General features: G+C 44.9%; 1 protein-coding gene and 1 long non-coding RNA gene across 16 annotated transcripts in view; one reads left to right on the forward strand and one right to left on the reverse strand.

The window, feature by feature from the left end:
- RGS6 (regulator of G protein signaling 6) overlaps nucleotides 1-21,362 on the reverse strand; it is a 639,493-nt gene that overhangs the window by 88,325 nt on the left and 529,806 nt on the right. For all 15 annotated transcript variants that reach the window (XM_044924782.2, XM_044924778.2, XM_044924776.2 and 12 more), the window contains 6 exons: nucleotides 14,099-14,163; nucleotides 10,070-10,146; nucleotides 7,420-7,501; nucleotides 5,792-5,866; nucleotides 3,808-3,906; nucleotides 2,660-2,721 (listed from right to left, as the gene is read on the reverse strand). In XM_044924782.2, coding sequence (XP_044780717.2) covers nucleotides 2,660-2,721; nucleotides 3,808-3,906; nucleotides 5,792-5,866; nucleotides 7,420-7,501; nucleotides 10,070-10,146; nucleotides 14,099-14,163 — 460 coding nt within the window. The remainder of the gene's footprint in view (nucleotides 1-2,659; nucleotides 2,722-3,807; nucleotides 3,907-5,791; nucleotides 5,867-7,419; nucleotides 7,502-10,069; nucleotides 10,147-14,098; nucleotides 14,164-21,362) is intronic.
- On the forward strand, nucleotides 1,018-4,168 carry LOC123327977. Its single transcript, XR_006542640.1, has 2 exons — nucleotides 1,018-1,156; nucleotides 3,834-4,168. It is a non-coding gene; the product is annotated as an uncharacterized LOC123327977 (long non-coding RNA).

A 21,362-nucleotide genomic window follows, 5' to 3' on the forward strand; every position in this document is an offset into this window, starting at 1 on the left:
TATGGCTTCTGGCTAATGACCACGATCGCCTGGAGTGGGTCCAGGGAAGCCAGGTCTGCCCACCTGTGATAGCTCAGCCGCTGCCTCTGGTGAGCAGAGCAGTGGCACCCAAGGCCAGTTGCCAGCGCCACCTCCCTATTCTCACCCCCCACTGAGCCACTGACAGACCAAGGCTCCAGGCTGCTTTATCTCCTGCTAACACCCGTCTCCTCTCCCTCCTCCTCTCTATCTGGGGGTTTCCTGTGGCTCTAATGAAAAACCCTTGTGTCACATTGAAAAGTTGCCAGTTACTGCTGCTGGGAATAAAATGCAGTCTCTGCGGGGCGGAGACTCGTGAAAGCTTCAGGCTGGGGAGTGAGGAGGGCAGGGTCGGAATGAATAATCTCTTCGGGTGTGAGCAGGCTCTCAAGCATAATTAGATGGTACCAGGTGAGGCCTGTAAACAAACAATACACCGCTCAGGCTCCCCGCCCCCGCCAGGGCTGTCTCCTTTCCTGCCATGCACACCCACCCAGCTGGCCACCCTTGTGCTGACGGGGTTGGGATCTTTCCCTCCACCCCAAAGATGAGACCAGGCTGGGTGTCCCTTTTGATGTGAGCTCTCAGGTCGCTGTGCGTGGTGGGTAGTAGCTTCCTCAAATCCTCAGAGACCTGGTCAGTCCACCATGGGGTATTCAAAATGCAGTTTCCCTGATCTACTCTGAATCACTGAGTCTAATTGCTAGCACGATGGCTTAAGACTCTCCAGTCTTAACCCCATCCCCGACCTGGATGATCAGGCACAAAACCACTGACCCTAGCAAGCAGACCAATGGAAAGACACACCCACATACATGCTCTCCTAGGTCTGCAAACTTTAGAGTGTCCTTCCACGGCTAGCTCTGGTCCTAGGACAGCCAGGACAGACACTACTGTCCTCCATTCACAGACAAAGAAGCTTGCAGCTCCTCATAGGCTACGACACCAGGGGAGTCCAGGTCCTCCCAGCTGTTTCACTCACAAGCACTCTGCTGGGACGAAGACAACCACAGTGAGGTTTGCAAAGCAACCTCAGAGCCTGGTACTCCAAAAGCCCCACATTATGATAGTGGGGTGAGGAGGCTCCCCAGCCTGCCAGGCTAAAACTGTGACCCCTAGAACACTTGTCTAATGTGAGGTAAGCTCCAGCCATGGCAACCTTCTCAAGCATGTGCATTAGGGGAAAATAGGAATATCAGGAATTCTCAGTGGGGTCGATTTTTCCCCCTCCTGGGACATTTGATGGCGTGTGAAAACATTTTTGTTGTCATAAACTATGACGTGGGGTTTTGGCATCTAGTGGGTAGAGGTCAAGGGCTTCCTAGGTGGTGCAGAGGTAAAGAATCTGCCTGCCAGTGCAGGAGACGTGGGTTCGATCCCTGGCTCCGGAAGATCCCCTGGAGAAGGAAGTGGCAACCCACTCCAGTATTCTTGCCTGGGAAATCCCATGGACAGAGAAGCCTGGCGGGTGACAGTCCATGGGGTTGCAAAGAGCAGGAAATGACTGAGTCACTGAGCACACACAAATGTGGGTAGAGGTCAAGGATGCTGCAGAACGTCATGTACAGGACAGCCTCCTGCCACCAACAAGTATTTGGCCCAGAATGTCAATTGTGACCCTACTGAGAAGTCCCGGGATAGATTCGAGATGCCATCAAAGAGATGAGCCCACATCCAAGGATGTCCTTGGCCACTTAAGGGCAAAGTGTGAATCCCAGTTTGGCATTTGTGTGTGGAGTTTTCTTTGGCTTGATTTTTTTGCTGTTATTTATCTAGAAAGGAGATGTGGATGAACCCAGGGGCCAGCAGAGAAAAGGCTTACAGGTTGAACACACAGCCAGCCCTCCGTGTCAGGTGGGCTTAAAGGACCCACTTTACTGTGATGACCAATAAATACTAAGACCCAGCTCAAGCCCCTGAGCCTTCAGATATTGGTCGCCACTTTAACAGTAGCATATGGATGAATAAACCTCTGGTTGGGGGTTACCTGCTCAGATTTATTCCGTATAGACTCTCCAGGTGGTCTCCCCTCTTTAAAAAAGTTCAAAAACAGACTGTTTCATTGACAAAATCAAGTCTCCCACGAGTTAACAGAGTGGAACCAACTGCTGGTGCAGACTGTAGCACTAAGGCTCCTGCGGAAGCCAGGCTGCAGGTGCCAAATATTTTCTTTACAGCTGATTCGATGCAGTTGGGTGGTTGATGGTGTGTGGAGGCGGAACGCCTCCTGATGGTCCAGTCCCCCCTGTTTGCGCAGCCAGGACCTCAAAGGGCACACATAATTCTTTCCCCCTATAAAGTGAATCTGGGCATTTTACAGCTGAAAAGGGAGCAATTCCATTTGAATTAATCAAGAGGCTGAAGGTAAATGTGCATTATGTCGCTTTTAAGGTCGGTCTTCCTTGATTGACAAGGTCTCTCAGCCACCCTCCTGAAAAGCTTTAGCAACAGAACATTTTTTAGCATCACTCAAGGGAGGTCTGCTATCTTAGCTGTACTCAAACAGGCCTGTGGTGTTTCCACCCATCAGTGTAAGAAATGACTGTGGTCTGCCTCCTGATACACACTCGTCAGCCATAACCCTGGCACATTTCTCCTTTATTGAATTAGAAAAAAATAATAACAGTAAGGGGAAACATACCTTTCAGCCACTTTGGACATTTTTAAACAATGTCTGTCAATCTGTGCATTCAAAAATGTTATCTGGGGAAAGACAGAACAGAAACGTTAAGACTAAACTGGAATATTTTCACCCTTTCACCCCAGGAACCCAAATCCTGTATTTCTACCAACAGCCAAACACATCCTCTGGACAGACTTCTCCAGCCCTCTAAGTTTCACTCCAGCAACTACTTTCCTCTTTAGGAAATTCTTACCACACTCAAGAAATACATTTTACTGTTTAGCCTACATCACATATTCTCCTGTACTGGGTTATGGCTTAAGGCTTGATTCCCAGAAGTGATTGCTAACTTAAAGACAGTCTATATTCTACAAAGCTTAGAAGCAGCATGGAGGTAACCCAGCACCCTAACTATTTGGTTTGACTATTCTCCAGTGATCTCCTACCCAACTTTCACACCTACATCACACCTGTGTGCTTGGTGTACCTACCTGGAATCATTGAGTAGCTATTTTCCATAATCTATTTCCTTTCCCCCACACAATGATAAACTTGTCAAGGTCAGGCACCTCACAGTTTATGCCTTTGGGAGCCCCCTAGAAGCCAGTAAAGCATAATGTAAAAAGTAGCCCCTCAAGTCACCAGTGAACGCCTGGAAAGGAGTAATGTAATTAGTCAGCTACTGTCTGTTGACTTGGGTTGACCGGTTAACTCCTCATCATGGAGGCTGATAACATGGAACCAAATAATGGTGCAATGGCATTGGGAGTAGGGCTTGCTCTATTTGTCAGCTTTCCTTATGAATCAGAGCAGTGAAGCTGGTGGTCCTGAGCTGGTTTACTCTGAAAGTGCCTTACAATTTTAAGGACCCTGTGACATGAGTGCTCCCTACCCACCCCACCCTGCCCCCCACCCCCCAGCTCCTACAGCATCTTGTAGAAAACCCTACCACAGCAGTCAGCCCATGGTGTTATGGTAACTCATTATGTCCTTTTCTACTGACTCTTGAGCCTCCATGAATTATTCACACATGGTGCTCAAAGATTCAAGTCACCCACAGCTGCTTCTACTGTGCTTTCCAGGAACTTAAAGCTCCCTGTGAACATTCAAAAGGTTTTCAAACTGGCCATGTTTCCCTTTGAGAGTGCAGCAACCAATTCACTCACTTGTTTCCGGATGTCTTCTTTTGTAGTTTTCCTGATTGGCTGACTGGGGATGTGCACTGGGCTTTGCGACTGGGACTCTTCAGTCACACCATATACAGACTAGAGAAGAAACGAGACCATTGAATCAAGCAACCTCAAGAGCTGAAGGAGGCCCAAAGGGTCAGCTACTTTGAGCACTCATCTGATGCTTCTGCGCTCCTCTATGACATCCTGACAATAAGTCATCGGCCTGTGCTTGAATTTCTCCAATGATGGGAACTCTGGCTCTTGAGACAACTGGTCCCATCTTTGGGTTATCACTGCTAGAAAATCCTTCCTTTCATTGATGGTCTCCTTGCATAAAAGTGCTTCTTCAAATATGGTCCATAGACTATCTGCAAAAAATTATCTTGGGTACTTGGTAAAGATACACATTGCCAAACTCTACCCCAGACTCACTGAACCAGAATCTTTGTGGGTGGAATTGGGGAGCCTGCACTTTTATCAAATGCTCCAGGTGATTCTGAGACACAAGAAGGTTCAAGAACAGCTAAACATTATGCACAAAGAGACCCCCTCTAGACTTTCTATTGGTTATGCCTCTCTGGTACAAACTTGAGATGGGAGGGTTTCAGATTTGTTCCTTTTCTTCTGACCAGTTTTCTGGACTCAGTTTTCCCACATAACCACAGGTATGGCTACTTTTAATCTGTTCCTTTTGCTAGAAACACATTAAAGACACTCTTTGTTCTGGGAAAGAAATATAACCCTGAAGCGTACAGTTTATAGTTGAAATCTATAATATCACGGAAGGCTCAGATAACGTGCACATGGGCTCCATGAAATTCTGGAATATTTGAATTAGGGGGTCCTTAAAGATGAAATGAGGACATTTCAAGACTAACGTAAAAAATATGAAGATGTTGAATCTGTCATCTGTTTACTCTGGCCTTCCATTACCCTGGTATTGTGAAATGACAGCAACACACTCGCATACTTTCCTGACTGCAATGATAATAACAAAGATTCTTTTATGTACGATTTTAAAAAAGAATAATACAGTGGGTACCAATAACTCAATGAGAACAAAATATATAAGTAAAATGAAGGAGTTGATACATATGTCATGACACATATATAGATGAGAGAGAATCACTGCCCTTTCCAGTACAGTGAAACACAAATGGCCACAGGATCATTCATGGCTGGATGAGTTGGTGGTTTGACTTGGGGGAGATCTAACTATACTAAGACTTTCACTTGTGTCAAAGTATCAAGCCAGGCCCTGTGGGATCTCATTACTTATGGTTCCTTATGTGTCCTTTCCTCTCCACTGCCTCCCCAGAGTCAAGAGCTACTTTGGACCTCTGTACCCCTGAGACTGCTATGGAAATCCTTGGGAAGCCCCTGGTCTGGTGCCCCCTCCTGGTGTTCCTGAACCATCCTGAACTTCCCACCATCACGTGCTGGCTTGCTTCATGCCTACCAGGCTGTGGGCTAGGGACTTCCCTGATAGCTCAGTTGGTAAAGAATCCACCTGCAATGCAAGAGACCCCAGTTCAATTTCTGGCTCAGGAAGATCTGCTGGGGAAGGGACAGGCTACCCACTCCAGTATTCTTGGGCTTCCCTTGTGGCTCAGCTGGTAAAGATCCACCTGCAATGCAGGAGACCTGGGTTTGATCCCTGGGTTGGGAAGATCCCCTGGAGAAGGGACAGGTTACCCATTCCAGTATTCTGGCCTGGAGAATTCCATGGACTGTATAGTCCATGGGGTCCCAAAGAGTCAGACATGACTAAGCGACTTTCACTTTCACTTGTAGGACTTGCCACTGTATTTCTGCAGCCAAGCCCACACCTGCCACTCCATAAACACTTGTAGAATGAACGAAATGGTTTCCAAGGATGAAACAGGGAGAATTACAAATAGCAAATTGTTATTTGAACAGTATTCAAAATGGAAGGGCAATTCCCATCAAGAATTTTGATTCAGCTAAACTAGCGAACCTTTTTAACCTTTTGTGGGTTCTTCAAACGTCGACATTTTCTGATATCCATTTCTGTTGTGTTCACACAGCCTGGCTGAGAAAAAAAACCATATAAATTACTAAGTGACAATCATACCTTCCAAGTTGGCTCAAGTGACACCCTCAGAACCAGTCTTTGTCTTTCCTGTTACACATAATACATGATTACCTCCATTTTGCCATTGACAATTTGTTTTTACAAAGGTGTTTCCATCTGTAATATGTGTTCCTCCACAGAGTTCTCATATGAAATAAAATGACATAGCTCATATTATCTAAGGATGATATGTAGATGGTACAGTGTACAGTTTATAAGAGTAAACTCATTATTCAAAGCAGTGGATGGCTTCAATTAGAGCCTTTGTTATTTCACACACCTAGCCACCTAAGGGCTTCCCAGGTGGCACTAGTGGTAAGGAATCCGCCTGCCAATTCAGGAAACGCAAGAGACGCCGGTTTGATCCCTGGATTGGGAAGATCCCCTGGAGTAGAAATGACAACCCATCCCAGTATTCTTGCCTGGAAAATTCCATGGCAGAGGAGCCTGGAAGGCTATGGTTTTGCTTCTAATCAGACTTGAGGAAGGCTGACATAATTTATTCATCTTAGTTTCATTTCATGAGGAAAATGCAAAATTTGTTTTAATAACATGAAGTTGGAAATGCATCAGATCTCATTATTCATGGATTTTATATTTGTGAATCTGCCTACTTGCTGAAATCTACTTAGAATTCCCACACTGATGCTCGTGGTGACTTCATGGTCACTGGTGCATGTGCGCAGAGCAGCAAAAATGTTGAGCTGCCTGACCTGCATGTTCCCTGGGAGGTGCCTTCTTGTTTCCCCTCCTGCCGTAAACAAGCGTCCTTTTCATGGTCTACTTAGCACTGTGTTTTACACATTTTTGTGTTTTTCGTTGGTGATTTGGCTGTTTAACATGGCCCCGAAGCCCAGTGCTGATGTGCTGTCTCGTGTTCCTAAGGGCACGAAGGCTGGGGTTTGCTTTATGGAGAAAAGAGGTGTGTAAGATATGTGCCATCCAGGCGTGCGCTGTGAGTTCAAAGTCAGTGATCAACAATATACATTAAATAAGGTGGCTTTAAGCTGAAACACACTTTAAACAAGGTTCTGTATTGACTGGTTGATGAAAATGTGACTGGAGGCTTGCAAGCAACTAACCCTGTATTTCTCCCAGGATAATGACTCAGAATCCATTAATTCAGTGCTTTCAATGACCAGTGACTGTGAGTAACATCAATCAGTTGCATTTGAAAGAGAATACTCTAGAAGTTGGAATTGAATAACATTAGAAATGGAAACTGCTTATTTTAGGACTGTAAACTTTGGGGCCCAAAGTTCCCTGGGTGGAATTCCCACAGCTCCACCATTTCCAATTCCATATTTTGTGAATGAATCATTTTTAAAAGGTGGAACTGATATACATACCAGAAGATCTACTGAGATGATCCGAGTGAATGGCAAAAGCAATTTCACAAAGCTTAGCAATTTTCTTAAGAGTGAGACGCCTCGTGGCTAAAGACAGTCTTTTCTTTTAAGTGAAGGAAGAGAGAAAATTGAAAAATAGAGAACCAAGCAGAGCTTTCTCACCACTGGCCTGTGGACATCCCAAAAGGCTCGTTCTTGACTATCCAAAATTTTCCTTTCTGTTTTATCCTTTTTCCGATCAATCCTGGAAGAGTGAAAAAAGGGAAATCAGAGGCTTTTTATTCTGTTTTTCCTTCCTGATCCACGTGCCAGCTCTAGGTCCTACTTTTAGGAGCTTAGTGTACATAGGGCTCTTGGCACCTGTGTGGCTCCTGCTCTCTGCAGAGCTGTATGATATGGGTGCATAGTTCCCTCAAGGAACCCTCAAGAAGCCCACACATGGTAAGAGAGCGTGTTTTCAGCTAGAGTGCAAATTCCTGATTACGTATAATGAATAGGGTGAGCCTATCCAGTGTTCAGGAATGCAGCTGTCCTTTTGAATTATTAAGATTTGGATTATTAAGAACTGCATTAGTTGTTGTCATCCTCCCCCCTCCCCCACCTGATCAAAGGACACTGCATATTCAAGTTATGAGAGGGAATATAACCATAGGCTTGTAATCTTTCATCCTCAAATCCGAAAGTTTGCTTTAGCTTCGGAATCAGTAGAAATGTCTTCAAAATGCTGCAGTTATGTGTTTTAAAATAGGACTTCTCTGGTGGCTCAGATAGTAAAGAATCTGCCTGCAATGCAGGAGACCCGGGTTTAATCCCTGGGTCGGGAAGATCCCCTGGAGAAGGAAATGACAACCCACCCCAGTACTCTTGCCTGGAAAATTCTGTGGACAGAGGAGCCTGGCGCGGGCTACAGTCCATAGGGTCGCAAAGAGTCAGACATGACTGAGTGACGAACACACTTTTCACTTTTCATGTGTTTTAAAAGTCACTTAAACCATCTGGTTCTCTAAAAACAAAGTAATAGCCCTGGTGTATGACAAGATCCAGAAGGCAAATATCACTGGCCTCAGCTGGGGGAGGCACAAATTGCAAGACAGATTTTTCATGTTGTGATCAGGAGCATAGGTAAGAGCCTTAAAAAGCAGCCTGCATTACTCCATGTTATCTAAGTAGAAAGTAACTTCAATTAATTGCTGTGTAACTCCTGGTTCTTGGCTCTCTTGGGAGTACTTTAGTTTACTAGACTAAAAGAAAGTCATAATAACCCTGTGATTTTTGTGATAATTGCTGTGTACTTAAATGGCCCAGAATTATAATGTAATCACAGAGTTAATCAAAATAGGGAATCGAGAAATACCATATATACACAAAGGGGTATTTCCCCCTCCTTTCATAACGTGCGATGATGCTGTGTGGTCCTGAAAGTGTAAATCAGACCTTCTCTTCCCAGTGGTTCCTGAGTGCACTGGCCCAATTCTTCCTCCTTCTCACCCCTCACCCACCCGCCTGCCTTCTCCTTCCTCAGGGGCTGTGGGGAGCACTGAGGTCGGGAGGCAGGCACATGGAATCATGGGTAGGGGGCAGAGGTTGCAGGGGGAGGGGGAGAGGGGTACAGTTCACGGGACCCAAGGGCCTCACGTTGTTTCTGGCTGCAACCAGACTGCTCATCAGCCTGAGCACAGCCCTGGAGGGTGGGCTGCAACACTGCCCAGAGCGTGGGGAGGGGCCCTTTGAAGACCCACAGGGGCTGCTCAGGTGCAAGTGGTGCCCAGAGAAAAGATACTCACCTCCTCCCAGTCAGCATCCTTTCCCCACCCCCTCCTCTGTCCCATTTCTTCCATCATCACTTGCAGCTAAATCAGAGCCCGCTGCCGAAAAGGACAAGAGAGAACCCCACCTGAGCAAGCCCGTTTCCCAGAATCAAAAGGATCTGGTTGATGACCATGTTTCTGGGCTGGGGGACATTCACTGCCCACTTCTGCTTCCTTACAGAGAAAGGCATTTCCACTACACTCCCTGGGAGGGAAGAATATGGAAAAAACACTCTGATTTTCTCCTCCTCTCATCTGTTCTTGATTTAACTTATTGGCACATTTGAAAAAAGAAATAGAGAAAGCTGAGGTTGGTCCACCTGGGCCCAGTCTGGGTCAGTCTGTTCTCAGGACACCTGTTCTCTGCAGGCAGTAAACTTACAGGCTTGACTCTGCCCTCAGATCGGGGGGTGGTACTACAGATACCCAGTTCTGCCCTGGATGGGACACTGTAATTCTAGGGCAATGATTTGTGGTCATAGATCCAAAATCATGTCCCATCACTAGTTTTATCAGTAGCAATCTGACATCTTGGACTCCAAATGTCTGACTTCTGTGCCTTGTTTTTGATTGATTCTGAACCCTTCCCCTTAGGAGGGATGGAGGAGGGGCCACTTGTTGGCTTTCCTAAAACTCCAGTATGTTTTCCTAGAAAGATGAAATTTCCAGACCAACAAGTAAAGTGGGTCTAGTGTTTTTCAGCTTCCGAGCACAGAAGATTTGCAAATCTCCTTGGAAATTGGGTACAGCTTCTTAGAACCAGAGTTATACATTTAGGAGGGACCCCATTCCCTGCTGGAACACACACTTTGGAGATTATTTCAGGGTGTCATGGGTGATAGAAATGCAACTTATCCATCCTGACCTTGATTTCTGCCCAGTTGTTGTCATGAGAGAGACAGTGACCAACCATGGCTGGATGGAAGGAAACCCTGCTCTCATACCACCTCTAAATTCCAGAGAGTCTTTTTCTCTTTGCAAGGGGCCCTGTGAAGTTCACCTACTTGACTTGTGCTTCTGCTTGCATAAAGATGAATTCCCACTTCCTTGCAAAGGCCCTCTGGAGTCTTGCTAAGTTTTCCTAAAGAGAAATGAAAATCAACAAGAAGGCATTAATCATCGTGAGTTTGCACATCGATACTTATTACAAGGCAGCCATCTATTTTGGTTACTTGCAACAAAACAGCAGGGCCCTACTTTAAATCCACCGGACATGAACCCAGTTTGACATTGCACCAGACCCTGTTGTACAGAGAACTATTAATATTCATTTACACGTCCATTAAGGCTGAAGTCTGTGTGGTTCCCCGATTCTTCTTTTCTTGTGTGTTTTACAGGAACATGACTCACACAGCATTTATAAAGGCCACTGAAGACAGGGAGACTGGATGTGATTGTTCAAACACGCAGGGTTTAGGGAAGGAATGAGAGGGGTCTTTGGACTGCAAGACCAAGAATGGAATTCTCAAGATTTGTCTTCTAGCAATCAGGGGGCTAGAAGGTGGCAGAAAAGGAGAACCCAGAGGGCCTTGCATTAGTCACTTTGAAAGTCCAGATTCAAAAGTGGGAAAGAAGGAAGTGCCCAGGTTTGTGATGTTCATGAAAGGAAAACGCAAAAACCATAGGAAAGAAAAGGCATTCTGGGTCACCTTTAGAGGGAGAGGGAAGAAGCCTTTTGTCAAAGTCTGTTGTGCAACCTAGTGGCACAATAGGACAGTGGGGCGGGGTGTCTGACAGGTCCCTTAATGACTCGCCTAATTCTGATGGAATGCAAGGCAAAAGCCCACATTATGCTGTGTGTTTTCATAGAGCTCATGCCAAAACTAATTGATTACCCTCATTAGTGGATTATTAATATAAAAGGAGCTTTGGTTGAAGACCAACGCATGTAAACTCAGTTATTACCAAGGCTTGCTGTGTAAACATTTCAAAAAACCAACCATTTGATTCTCCCTGATAGCTCAGTTGGTAAAGAATCTGCCTGCAATGCAGGAGACCCTGGTTCATTCCCTGGGTTAGGAAGATCCCCTGGAGAAGGGATAGGCTACCCACTCCAGTATTCTTAGGTTTCCCTTGTGGCTCAGGTGGTAAAGAATCTGCCTGCAATGCAGGAGACCTGGGTTCAAGACCTGGGTTTGATCCCTGGGTTGGGAAGATCCCCAGGAGAAGGGATAGGCTACCCACTCCAGTTCTGTGGCCTGGAGAATTCCATGGACTGACTGTATAGCCATGGGGTCATAAAGAGTTGGATGCGACTGAGCAACTTTCACTTTTGTTTCCACTTTTGTTTTTTTCCCTGTTCACAGGAAGCAAAGCTGGTAAAGCCTGAATGTCAGTCAACTGGGAAGCAGTTACCTAAATCATGAAACAGTCATACCATGGAATACTAGACAGCCATTAAAAATGAGACTGTAGATTATTATTGCTGCTATAGGAAAAGTCTCAACATCCTTACAGTATATGACTGGAGAAAGAAGCAGCTTACACAATAAATGTTTACAGTGTGATCTAAGTTTATTATGAAACAAAACTGTATGCATAGAGAAAAGGACTGCAGGCTTCTTTCTTTGCTTTCTTTGTTGTTTGAATTTTTGTTTCTACAAAGATACTATGCCATCAGGAAACAATAATGAAATTATATAATATAATATACATAAAAATAATATAATTACTGAATTGTGAAAACAAATTTTTATTTAGTTTCTAACCACTTTTAGATAGAACTTCAACGTGAAAGAACATTTTAATGCCATATTCTTTACCAATACCAAAGCAGAATGTTGTAGGGCAAGAGAATAGAAAACAGAGTAAAGTATGTTAGGAGTTGGTGCTGTCGTGTTTCTATTTAGGAGCTTTTTTAAAAACACAGGAACTACTGGGAGGGGAGACACAGGATGGAGGGGCCACGTGCTTCTGCACTCTGGTTGTTCCTATAGGTCATGTTTGGGAAGGGATGTAGTCATGTCCAAGTTAAAGCACTTGGTGCTTGATGCCCAAAGAGCCAGGCAGTGGTCTTCTGGGAGAGGGGTGGTTGCTGGCACATGAGGGCAGATAGGGGGGTGGGACTGGGTGCCTAGGATGCTCAGAGCCATAGAACTACCAGGCTGGGGATGCTTGGGGAGATCATAAAGTCCCAACCCACTTATGTTTCATGGCTCCCACGGATAAGCCAACTTTAGCCAGGGCCCAAGGCTCCCGGTGAACTTCTGCTTTGCATCCTGCACTACTGTCTCCCCGCCAGTCCACAGGTCCTGTGATGCCAGTGGGACCAAAGAGTGGAGGGCCCATCCTGTTCAGGAGGTGCCCTCATGCACCCATAGAACCCATGTTCTCTGAGGGCAGGCACGTTCCCCTTGGGCTGCAGAGAAGGGAGTGGTGGCTCAGTGGGTGGGTGGACTTGGTGCTGGTACCCACGAGTGACAAGGTCTGGTGAGCAGGGCCTCACTCTTGTTTTGGAAGACTGAGGCCATGAGAGTGGGAGGGACATGGGGAGATAGGTGAATCTGAAGGTGCTGTTCATGCTGGAGTATCCAGGGGTGAGGAGTCTTCACTGCCCCTGATGTTCCCCATCTCCTGGCTGTCAGCCCTTCAGTCATTTCATGGCTCCACAACACCTCCTCTGGAGGGCCTGTGAAAAGCCAGCCAATATTCTAGGTTTCCTGTGACCTGTACAAACAGTGGTTTTGGGGGAAAGATCTTGCAATCCCAGATTTTAAATACTTAAAACATTATCTGTGACTCTTCAACTTCGCTGTGTTTTGGCTCTATTAAATGGGGGTGGATATGAGCGCGGTGGGGTCTCCAGTTTCTGCAAGCAATCACGCCTTGTGAAAGAAGGAGGAAAGTTGGGAGTGTATATCTCCATCTGACATCCGTCTTGTCTTCTGGATTGGATTTGGTCCTAAGATTTTGCATCTACTGCCAAGTACTGGTGAATTGGGTTTGAAGATGCAATTTTTAAAAATTATCATATATTAAGCTAAAAAAAAAGATCATATAGTAAATTTGTTTTTCTTCTTTTGGTGTATAGTAATATAAATTTTAACACATGTATATGCGTGGTTAACCACCACCACAATCAGGATACAGAATGGTTCCATCATCGCCCCCCACCCCCCAAATTCCCTCATGCCATCTCTTTATATCTGCATGTATCCTGGCAGCCACTGATCTGTTTTCCCTCATGACAGCTTTTTCACATAACTGGAATATCACAGTTTGCAATCTTTTGAGACTGACTTCTTTCACTCAACATAATGTCTTTGATACTCATCCAAGTGGTTGGATTAATAATTCATTCCTTTTCAGGGCAGAATAGTATTCTGTTCCAAGGCTATAGAGTAGTTCATTTAACCATTCATCTGTAAAAGTGCATTTGGATTGTTTTCAACTTTGAGGTATCACACATAAAGCTACTATGGACATTAGTGTACAGGTTTTTGTGTGGCTGTAAGTTCTGATTTCTCTGGGGGTATGTATGTAGTTATGTTAAAGTGGGATTACTTGGTTGCATGTGGTACGTGTGCGTTGAACTTGATGAGAAACTGCCAAACCATTTTTCAGACTGGCCACACCCTTTTGCATTCCCACCAGCAATATAGGAGAATTCCAGTTGCCCACCACATCCTTACCAGCACCTGAACTATCAGTACTTTTAATTTTAGCCATTCTGATGTGTAGTGGTATCTCATCATGGATTTAGTATGTACTTCTCTAATGGCTGTTGAACATCTTTCCATATGCTTCTTTGTCATACTTAAGCCCTCTTTGGTGAAGTGTTTGTTCTAGTCCTTTGCCAATTTTTAGGCTGAGTTGTTTTTTTATTGCTGAGATTTGAGAGTCCTTTATATAAAGATATGATTATATTGTGATGGTAAGAAGAGCTGAGAACAAAAAAAGGGAAATAGAAGAGACTTCCTTTCCACTGTCGGAAGGAGTTGGGGGAAGAAAAAGGGAAAAATGCAAGCTGAGTCAGAGCTGCAGGTAGTTTATACTCTCCTCATACACCGTACCTGGAAAATAATCATACTTACTGCTTCATAATCTGCCAGTTCCAGCCTTGCTTTATTCTGCATTGTCCTCTTACAGAGGTAGATGGCTGAAGGAAGAGAAATTATAAAACATGTAAGACTAGCAGTATGGTGGAATCACAGTCCACCCACTCATTTGTTCATCCACTCATCCAGCCAGCCAGCCCTCACTATATGCCCAGCACTGTGCAGTGAAGAATATGTTTTTCTGTGGATGCCATGCAATCTGACCTCTAGGAATATTTCTATAGGTCAGGATAGGATGAGGACCCCCCCCAATCCGATCCTGACAACCTCCCTTCATCCTCTTCACTGCTTCATCCCAAACATCCTCCATCAGTGCGACCTTTCATAAATATGACCATGTTACCTTCCTGCCTAAATTTCCTGCATTGACACCTTAGCGACCTCAGAAGAAAGGTCAGGCTTCTAAAGGCGGCATGTTTGTTTCTTCAAGATCTAGTCTCTGTTTGTCTTGTCAATCTCTTCCCTCCCACATTCAGGCATGTTGCTCTTGTTGCTCAGTCATGTCTGACTCTTTGTGACTCCATGGGCTGCAGCACACTGGGCTTCCCTGTCCTTCACTATCTCCTGGATTTTGCTCAAACTCATGTCCAATGTGATAGTGATGTCATCCAACCATCTCATCCTCTGTTGCCCTCTTCTCCTTCTGCACTCAATCTTTCCCAGCATCAGGGTCTTTTCCAATGAGTCAGCTCTTTGCATTAGGTTACTAAAGTATTAGCACTTCAGCTGCAGCATCAGTCCTTCCAATGGGTATTCAGGCATATGAGGCTACCAAACCCTTTTGGTTCCACTTCTCTGTGTATGTGTCCACTGCCTGGAGGCCTTTTCCTCTTCCATCTTATTTCCCTCCATCTGGAAACCATCTACCACTTTGAAGACCCAGCCTGGTGTTCCCGATAGCATCTATCCATCCTCAACCATTGGACCTAATTCAATTGTGCAGTACTTGTGAGTTTACCAGCTGTCCCTGCTCCAGGCTGAAGGCTCTTCTCAGGCAGAGGCTGTGTCCTACTCAGCATGGATCCCTGCACCAAGCTCCAGGGCCTGCCAGGTCGAGTGAGTGGACAGTGGAAAGGGAAGACAATTTAGGTGTCTCTTCCCAAGCTCAGGAAGGGCTATTGGCCTACAATTGTCAGGATATTCTTCCTCCAACATGGCCTTCATCACTTCCTCTCCTGCCTCCGCTTCTTCAGTATCTCCTTCCCTCTCCAGTGCCAAGTAGAATGACCCAGGAGAGACAATAGACAAATGGTATGAATGAGTAATAGGATGACTAGGAGAGAAGGTCAGAGAGGACCAGGACTGATCTGCTGTTTGACAACCTAATTATATCAGGAACTCTAGTCATCTCCTTGCTGGGTTAACCAACCTGCTCACGTGGTCTGAAAATTTTCCTGATGCTACAATATGCTGGAGCCTCTGGCAGGAGTCTCCTCTGTATGCCCACATTTCTCACATCATTCGAGTTTGCGAGTGAGGGTCCGTTGTGTTTGTTCTCGAATCTGCTTATGTCAGGCATACCTGTTATTTTAATAACGTACATTCACTAAATATTACACACACTGATGAAATTAATGTGAAAAGAGAGAGTACAGTTGTTTCTATGAAGACCTAGCTGAATGGTTTGGAACAACTTGATAAAGGAGAGTCAGCTAAGACAATTGCTGATAACTTTGGTATGGGTGAGATAACTGAAAAAAAACAAACAAACCATGAAAAAAAGAGTAAAAATATGAGAGAGGTCAACATACAGTTGCTTTAAAAGTATTTTTAAAATTCTTGATGTACTTTAAGGAGGTCAAAACTGGGTGGTTTATTTCAAGTGTGGTTTATTTAAGAAAGAAACTCAAATTATGGGGACCGAAAATCAAAGAGAATCTTTGGTCCTACCTCAAAAGGCTCTTGAATGAATATTCCTTGGTATATTCTCCATTCATTTGAAGTGGTTAAGGTATGCATGTATCACTTTTTCATGATTCTCTCCTTACCAACTTTTCCAGTGAAACAAACCGCTACAGCTCTGCACTGTGTCAGATAAGGGGTGTCTGCTCTGTTAAAAGGTACCTCCGTTGGTCTCTTGGGTCACCAATTAGGCAGCCTGTGGAATTGGAGGCCACTTGTAGCGGGAAGTTGTCACCTGGCCCTGGTCTCAGTGATCCTTAAGCAGTATAGCTACTGGAGCTGCTTTGGCAACACTGCCTTGGACGGTGTTATTTTTTTTAATTTATTTTTGTCTGCATTGGGTCTTTGTTGCAGCACGTGGGCTTTCTCTAGCTGAGGCGAGTGGGGGCGACTCCCTAGTTGTAGTGTGCGGGCCTCCCACTGCAGTAGCTTCTCTTGTTGCGGAGCATGGGCTCTACAGCACATGGGCTCAGTAGTTGTGGTGCATGGGCTTTGGTGCCCCAAGGCATGTGGGATCTTCCCAGACCAGGGATCAAACCTGTGTCCCCTGTATTGGCAGGCGGATTCTTATCCACTGTACCACCAGGGAGGTCCCTCACAGTATTTCGTATTGGCCAAATTAGAAACTCTGGAAAGTCTAACCCAGATTTGGTCTTCATTTAAGCAGGATCATCCCAAGAAATTTCCAGCCCATCTGGGTCAAAATGGATCAGCTAAGTTGAGAAGTACCATGTGCAGAAGGCAAAGGTACCTCTCCTGATGACCATGAGTTATATGGTGGCATGCTGGTGGGCCCCTTCCTGTGCAGTGAATGTCACGCATTGGGCTGTCTGTCCACCCCACTGGGGAGGCAGCAAGCAGCAGTTGAGGGGCCCTCCCTGGGGCTTGTGTGCTTCCTCAGTGGCTCAGCTGTGTTCCCTCTGATACCCAACCCATCAAGTGACCACTGGGAACAAAAGCCAAGTCCTCTTACAGGGCATCCGGGGACTTGCTTTAACCTCAGATGCTGGCTTTTTTTTATGGATATGTGATTTCTCATTGGAAAAATACTTGTCTTTTTTGCCCTCATGCCAGCATCTCACTTGGATACCCACTGCCATCTCAAGCTCACCAGCATCCCACCAGGACAAAAACAGAATGCAATAAAAAATGTTTACAGTCAATAGATTCAGGTACTACATGTACAATTAAACATTTAAAAAAACATTGAACCTATCATATTTCAATGTCCTTAAAAATTGACTCCCTTTCCAAACTTTATGTCTCTACTCAGTTCAGTTCAGTCACTCAGTCGTGTCTGACTCTTTGCAACCCCATGGACTACAGCACGCCAGGCTTCCCTAACCATCACCAACTCCCGAAGCTTGCTCAAACTCATGTCCATTGAGTCCATGATGCCATGATGCCATTCAACCATCTCATTCTCTGTCATCCCCTTCTCCCACCTTCAATCTTTCCCAGCAGCAGGGTCTTTTTCAATGAGTCAGTTCTTTGCATCAGGTAGACAGACTAGTGGAGTTTCAGCTTCAGCAACAGTCCTGCCAACAAATATTCAGGACTGATTTCCTTTAGGATTGACTGGTTTGATCTTCTTGCAGTCCAAGGGACTCTCAAGAGTCTTTTCCAACACCACAGTTCAAAAGCATCAATTCTTAAGCTTCATCAATTTTTCAGCTTTCTAGCTTTGACTAGATGGACCTTTGTTAGCAAAGTAATATCTCTGCTTTTTAATATACTGTCTAGGTTGGTCTCTACTAGTCTCTCTACTAGTGACATCATAATATACCTCAATCTCCTAAATGAAGGTACATACAAATCACTTACTTCTCTATTTCCCCCATACCTTCTAATTACTTTTTAGAACAATGGAATTTTAGCATTGGAAGTAACCTTGGCAACCATCAAGTACAGACCCCTCACTAATAGATGGAAAAATAAAGGCTCAGAGAGCTGAAGTGCTTTACTCATGGGCTAGTTAGTGGTAGAGGTGGAATTAGAATTGAGGTCTAGTTTTCCACTATGACATTCACTGCTCCGTGTACTCATTCACTGACTCATTCATTCTCTCATTTAAAAATCTGAGTGCCTCAATGTATATATGTAGAATCTAGAAAAATGGTATGGATGAACCTATTTTCAGGGTGGGTAAAGAGACACAAATGCATAGAATGGGCAAGAAGAAAAATAGGGAGGAAAGGGAGGATGGGGTGAATTGAGAGAGTAGCATTGACATGTATAAGTGACAGCTACTGGGAGGCTGTATATAGCACAGGGAGCTGAACCTGGCACTCTGCGATGACCTAGAGGGGTAGAATGCTGGTGAGGTGGGAAGGAGGCCCAAGAAGGAAAGGATACACGTGTACATATAGCTGAGTCACTTCACTGTACAGCAGAAACTAACGCAATATCGTCAAGCAATTATACTCCAATTAAAATAAATGTGAGTGCCTCTTCTCTGGTAGCTCAGACAGTAAAGAATCTGCCTGCAATGCAGGAAACACAGGTTTGATCCCTGGGTTGGAAAGATCCCCTGGAGAAGGAAATGGCAACCCACTCCAGTATTCTTGCCTGGAGAACTCCATGGATCGAGCCTGGCAGGCTACGGTCCATAGGGTCGCAAAGAGTCAGACACGACTGAGCGACTAACACTTTCACTTATGTGCCAAGCAATATTTTAGGTCCTAGGGAAATCACCACACTAGCAGCTACCACGTATATGGAGCTTGTTGAATGTCAGGCAGTGGTCTTGGGACTTTCCAAATGTCCACTTACTTAATCCTCATAATAACCTATGAGGCGAGTTCTGTTATTAGCCTCCTTTCATAGGTGAGGGAATTTTTCAGGTTATTCCCCATTTTCGGAGACCCACAGTGGCTCTGAGAAGCTGCTGAACCTATTCTAAATTTCTCTCCTCGATTATGAGGACCTTTTCATAAACTTGTCCATCCCAAATTATTCCACCTTTGTTATCATACTTCAGCAACATAAAATCTTTGAGTAGTTGGATCAAATTCCTCAGCATCCTCTTCTTGCTTGCACATCATGGTCTCTCTCTCAGCCCGGATGCTTGGAGGGCAAGCCTGTTACTCACTCAAATCTGTGACAGAGCAATTGACACAACGTAGATGTTGAAAGAAGGGAAGTTTCTGGTTCTTCCTCAATCCAAGCCACACCTATTCTGAATTCTTAGCTCCAGTGGCACATACTTTCTGGCAAGAGGGCTGCCACAGAACAAATAAGATCAAATATCATCCTGGGAGTACTAATACCAATCCCCACTATGGTTTTTATTGGCTCCTTATTACGTGCCATACACCAAAACTTGCACACATTTCTAATTAACGAAACAATTTAATCCTAACCAACAACACGAGAAGTACTATTACTATTCTGCTTTTAAAATGAGATTTCAGAGGCACAGAGAGGTTAAGTAACTTGCCAAGATCACACAGCTAGGTGGAACCAGATGACAACAGGCCCTTTGTGCTGACTTCTCTCTTGGTAAACACTGATTTTCTGATTAACCAGGAAAAGGTAATGAGTATTTTGTATCCTGAACTTTAACTTCTCCATTTGGTTTCCCAAAATGGAGGTACAGGAATTCAAAATAATTTTGCTTCAGTGAGAGCCTGATATAAATTGTTATTTTTATCCCTGTTCTTACTACCCAGCTAAAATTACAAAAATCTGTAGAGAAAGGGAAATGGTGCCCTGCTGTATGCAGGGTAAGATGGCTGATGGTTGCAGGTTTATATTCAGGCAAATATTTGAATTTTACTTGGGCCCAGGTTTTCTGGTCCCACCATCCTCCCAACCCTCTCCATTGCCTGGAAAAATATTGGTTTTCACATTCACAAGGGTACACGGCTGCTGCATGGAACCGAGCTACAATTATTCAAATTCCGAGTTGGGTTTTGTGAGCAGTATTTCAGCCCCAGAAGCACTTATTTTATGAGCAGCCAAATGCTGCTCCTGTTTCAAGCTGGAAACCTGGCTGGGCCCACTTATCACATCATTTAGGGCGCAGCACAGTTCCAGAGGTCGGACCCGTGGTGGTGCCTGCAGATAGCTGATGAGACAGTCACGGGGCCCTGCCCCCTGCATCAGGGCCATGCTCCAGACTTGGAAACAGAACCACTGTAGCCTCGTAGGGCAGAGGCTTGCCAGGATTCTATCCTCAGAACTATTTCCAGTTGCTGGTTTCCCCTCCCTCAGAAGTATGATCCAGAGCGTGTAGCTTATCACAAGGTCTCAGGACAGGTCCCTGGAGTACCACCCAGCTGCAGCTGGCTCTACCTTCCTGTGAAAACCATCCCGCAAAGAATCCAAGAAGTTACAGGTCTCATTGCATGCCCCAGTCCCATGGAGAGCAGCTGTGGACTGTCTCAGCAGCTGAGTCAGTGATGAGGGTGCTGTGTGGAGGGGCAGACCTCATATGAAAGGAGCATCTGAGTTCAAATTCTGCTGCCTCTACTGAGTGTCTGTTAATCACCTTTGATAAAGAACCAGTTGTTGTTGTTGTTCAGTCGCTTAGTCGTGTTCAACTCTTGGCAACCCAGTGGACTGAAGCATGCTGGGCTTCCCTATTCTTCCCTATCTCTTGGAGTTCGGTCAAACTCAGGTCCATTGAGTTGATGATGTCATCCAACCATCTCATCTTCTGTCTCTCCCTTCTCCTCTTGCCATCAATCTTTCCCAGCATCAGGGTCTTTTCCAATGAATCTGCTCTTCACATCAGGGGGAAAAGTATTGGAGCTCCAGCTTCAGCATCAGTCCTTCCTAATGAACATACAGGGTTGACTTCCTTTAGGATTGACTTCTTCAATCTCTTTGCAGTCCAAGGGACTCTCCAGAGTCTTCTCCAACACCTCAATTGGAAAGCATCAATTCTTCGGCACTCAGCTTTCTTTATAATCCAACTCTCACATCCATATATGACTACTGGAAAAACCATAGCTTTGACTAGACGTACCTTTGTCAGCAAAGTGATGTCTCTGCTTTTTAATACACTGTCTAGGTTTGTCATAGCTTTCCTTCCAAGGAGCAAGCACCTTCTAATTTCGTGGCTGCAGTCACCATTTGCAGCAATTTTGGAGTCCTAGAAAATAAAGTCTGTCACTGTTTCCATTGTTTCCCCATCTATTTGCCAGGAAGTGATGGGACTGAATGCCATAATCTTCTTTCTGTGAATGTTGAGTTTTAAGCCAGCTTTTTCACTTTCCTCTTTCACACTCATCTCAAGAGGCCCTTTAGTTTCTCTTAGCTTTCTGCCATTAGGGTGGTGTCATCTGCATATCCAAGGTTATTAATATTTTCCCAGCAATCTTGATTCCAGCTT

The sequence above is a fragment of the Bubalus bubalis genome, chromosome 11, assembly GCF_019923935.1.
Source record: "Bubalus bubalis isolate 160015118507 breed Murrah chromosome 11, NDDB_SH_1, whole genome shotgun sequence".
Lineage (NCBI taxonomy): Eukaryota > Metazoa > Chordata > Mammalia > Artiodactyla > Bovidae > Bubalus > Bubalus bubalis.